At 55.1% G+C, this 3,864-nt stretch overlaps 1 protein-coding gene across 2 annotated transcripts in view; it reads right to left on the minus strand.

Moving 5' to 3' along the window:
* GRIA3 (glutamate ionotropic receptor AMPA type subunit 3) overlaps positions 1 to 3,164 on the minus strand; it is a 108,751-nt gene extending 105,587 nt beyond the window's left edge. For both annotated transcript variants that reach the window (XM_015826780.1, XM_015826779.1), the window contains exon 1: positions 3,074 to 3,164. In XM_015826780.1, the coding sequence (XP_015682266.1) occupies positions 3,074 to 3,164 (91 nt within the window). The remainder of the gene's footprint in view (positions 1 to 3,073) is intronic.
* Positions 3,165 to 3,864: the final 700 nt, after the last annotated feature.

The raw sequence follows: 3,864 nt of genomic DNA on the forward strand, positions 1-3,864 counted from the left end.
GGGGGGAGGAGGAGGAGGAGGAGGAGGAGGAGGAGGAGATGGCAAGGGGAGGGCTGGGTGGATTCCCACGTCGCCCCTGGCTCGGCTTTCCCTGGACGACCGGGATGGGTTCCCACGACACGCGAAACCCACCGCGTTTGCAGAACGGGTTGTGTGAAGCCGAGCAGGGAGGCGGGAGAGGGAGGAAGGGAAGGAAGATCGCTGCTTCCAGTAGGTACCATGCAGGGGAGGGAGGGAGGGAGGAGGAAGGAAGGAAGGAAGGAAGGAAGGAAGGAAGGAAGGAAGGAAGGAAGGAAGGAAGGAAGGAAGGAAGGAAAATAGATGGGTGGGAGAGAGGAAGGAAGGAAGGAAGGAAGGAAGGAAGGAAAATAGATGGGTGGGAGAGAGGAAGGAAGGAAGGAAGGAAGGAAGGAAGGAAGGAAGGAAGGAAGGAAGGAAGGAAGGAAGGAAGGAAGGAAGGACTCCCAAGCCCTTGTCCTGTGCGAGCGTTGCTTTCCAGGCAGGTTGATCCAGGGGGAAGCGGAGCTCCTGCGTGTTTTGCCTGGGGAGGGACCTGCGGCAGATGACAGCCCAAATCGTGCTTTCTTTACTCCCAGTTAAGTTGACCCTCATTGCGTTGGCAGATGCCGGGATGGGAGACCACCGGAAAAGCAAACCCAACGTGAAAAACCACCCTGGAAAAAACAATGCAAAGAACTGGGAGGAACTTGTTTTATCACTGGGCTTGCAAATGTCACGTTGAGCCAGAAATTAAAGTCTCCAGGTTAATACGCCCAGTACACTCCCTAGGCTGAAATGCAATCTATTGATTTCCATTTCCACAATCCAGCATATTCCCCTCCATGTTTCTGTTCTTGAATGGGTAAAGACTTGCTTTGATTTTTTTTTCCCCATACAATGCTACTCAAAGTTTTAAAAACAAGCGTAAAAATTAATACAAACTAAAACAGAGTCAGATGGGAAAAAAAGGAAGAAATAAAACAGAAAGCTTAAGGGCAAATAGGAAAGGAAAAAAAAATAGAAGGAAAAAAAGATACCGAGCTAATAGTGAAGCCAAGAGTCATCATTTTCCTTTATTTCTCCTTAAAATCATCCGCAGCCGGCTGATGGATCTTACTGCCTTTTAAAATTATTATTATTATTATTTGAAAGAGCCCTCCGTCTAATCAGAAATGCGCTTTATGGGGTTATTTCCTCATAAAGTGGAAGGGAGACAATTAGCTGAACTTTATGCTAATGCCAGCCGTTTGATTAGCTACAACTTGATTAATTCCAAGGAAGGCCCATGCTTTGCAGCAGGCATGATGGGAGCAATGATAATAAGCAAGATGAAAGGGAAATAAGGAGAAAGAGCAATAGGAACAGAGGGAGCGAAATTAGTTAACAGGAAGAAGGAACTTTATCTGAATTAGAGATTCAGCTTGAACATACTATTGATCACAATCTCTCTCTCTCCCCTCTCTCTCCTTTCTCTCTCCCCTTTCTCTCTCCTCTCTCCCCCATCTCCTCTCTCTCTCTTCTCTTTCCCCCTCTCTTCTCTCTCTCTCTCTCTCTCTCTCTTCTCTCTCTCCTCTCTCCTCTCTCCTCTCTCCCCCCTTTCTCCTTTCTCTCCCNACCCCCCTAGCCCTTCTCTTTGTTAGACTAGACATACCAGTAGGATTTAGCCACCAGATCCCTGATCATGTTCGGGTTGGTGGGGTGGAATGGAACCCCTGAAAAATAAGGGTCCGCTTTTCTAGTTCCTTATTCAGCCCACCCAACCAAACTCTTTTTCCGTGCAGCAGCAGCAGCAAAATAAGGCTGCCCCCCCCCCGCGTGTTCTTTCTGCACAGCACGTAGGGGGAGGGAATGAAACAAAATAAGATATAACTGGAAAGGGGGGGGAGAGCAAACCGTAAGAGGTAAATGCTCCACAAACAAAATGCTATTTTTAAGTACAGCTTGGCATTTTTCAGTGCCCCAGAAGAACCCAAGTGGGCAGGCAATTTTTACACTCCTACACATAGAACAATTACCAAAAAAAAAAAAAAACACGCGCACGCACGCACACACACACACATTTGCTGCAGCAGCACGGAGTCGTTGCAGACAGACAAGGCGCGGATTATTTTGATCATCCACCTGCACTCCCCCCCCCACCACGGTTTTGGCTGGGTACCCCGTGCCAGCTTGGGGGAGAGAGGGGGGGAAGGGCACCCCATGAATGCTTCATCTTATTGGTCTGGCACATGGGGTTCTCTCGCCCCTCCCTCTCCCGGAGAGCCAAACCGGGTTTTTCAGCCCCCCACCCCAAAAAAAAAAATTAAAAAGAAAAAAAAAATACCAGGGCAAAAAAAAAAACCAGATTTCATTTGCAGCACTTGGACAGCTCCCGGACGTGGGTTCAAAACCCAGCCACACCAGCTCAGGCCAAACCCCAAAAAGTTTCAAAGGGAAGTCCGGGGGTGGGTGGGGGGGAAAAGGGCATTCGGTGGGCTTGCAAACAGCAACCCCGGACCCAAAGAGGCTGGCCCCCGCGTGGAACAATTCCACGGAAGTTTTTGTCCTGCCAGTTCTCCCGGGGAAGGGAAAGGAAGGGATCCGTTTCCTTTGCACCCAGGCAAGGAACGGCTGGCTTCGACTCGCCCAACTTCAGCCGAGCGATCCCGCGGGCGGCCAAAGGATCCCAATCCGCATTAAAAGCCCGGCGCCCGATCGCTGCGCTGCATTCCCCCCCCCTCGCTTTCCAAAGCTACCATTGCGTTCAATTCAATCGTTCGGTTGAGATTCCTCCAGTCCCCCCTCCCTCCACCTTCCCTCAATTGTTGGGTACCCTATTCGGAGTAGTCCCAACTCCAACGGCGAGCAACTAACTCGTTGTAGGGGGGATTGCAGCCGAGGGAGGGGAGGAAAGGGCTGGTGGAGGGGGGGGGAAGAGAAGGCAGTTGGATAGGGACTTTTCAGGTGAAGCCAGCCCTCCCCCCACCGCCCCAAGCTTTCATCCAACACTTAACGTGAGGATGGTGGAGATGGAGATCATGCGAGTCGGGGGAAAGGGTGGGGGGCTGGGTGGGTGGGGGCTCCCGCTTCTCACCTATGCTGATGGTGTTGGGGAAGCCGGCGAGCGAGGCGGCCAGAAGCCCCAGGAGGAAGAGGAAGATCGTCGGAGCGGCGGGTTGGCCCATGGTCGCTCGCTCGCTGGCTCGGGGTTCGAATCCGCCGCTGCTGCTGCTGGCCCGGTCCGCGACTGCTACCACCACCCAACTAGCCGGGCCGGCATCGGCGCAACCGCGGGGCTGCTGCTGCTGCTGCTGCTGCTGGAAAGAAGGTGGGGCGCCGGCGGGGTCCCCCCCCCGTTTCTTCCGCCCCTCCTTCGCCTCCTTCGCTCGCTCGCCCGCCCGTCCAGCCGGGGAGGGATCCGCCGCGTCCGCCCGCCGAGGGTCGCTCTCGCCCTCCCCGCGTGGGAAGAAGGAGGGAAGGAAAGAAGGAGGGAAGGAAGGAAGGAAGGCGGGCAGGCAGAGAAGAAGGAGGAGGAGGAGGAGGAGGAGGAGGAGGAGGAGGAGGAGGAGGAGGCGCGCTGGCCTTCCCTCCCGCCTTCCCTCCCTCCCTCCCTCCGCCTGGCTGGCTGCCTGCCTGCCCACCCGCGGATCGGGTCACGCAGGGAGCTCCGGCTCGCGCGGAAACTTCGATTCGCCGCCGCCGCCGCTTCGCTCCTTTGCGCAGAACTGCAGCGCGGAGCTTCTGGCTGGCTCGGGCTGGGGGGCGCCGCGGAGGAGGAGGAGGAGGAGGAGGAGGCAGCCGAGCGAGGCGCTGCAATGGGGGGCAGGGAGGGAGAGGGGCAGCCAGCCAGCCAGCCAGCCGCGCGGCTCACGTGGATCTGGCTTT

This window comes from Protobothrops mucrosquamatus, unplaced genomic scaffold, assembly GCF_001527695.2.
Source record: "Protobothrops mucrosquamatus isolate PMUCROS unplaced genomic scaffold, P.Mucros_1.0 scaffold3296, whole genome shotgun sequence".
Taxonomy (NCBI): Eukaryota; Metazoa; Chordata; class Lepidosauria; order Squamata; family Viperidae; genus Protobothrops; species Protobothrops mucrosquamatus.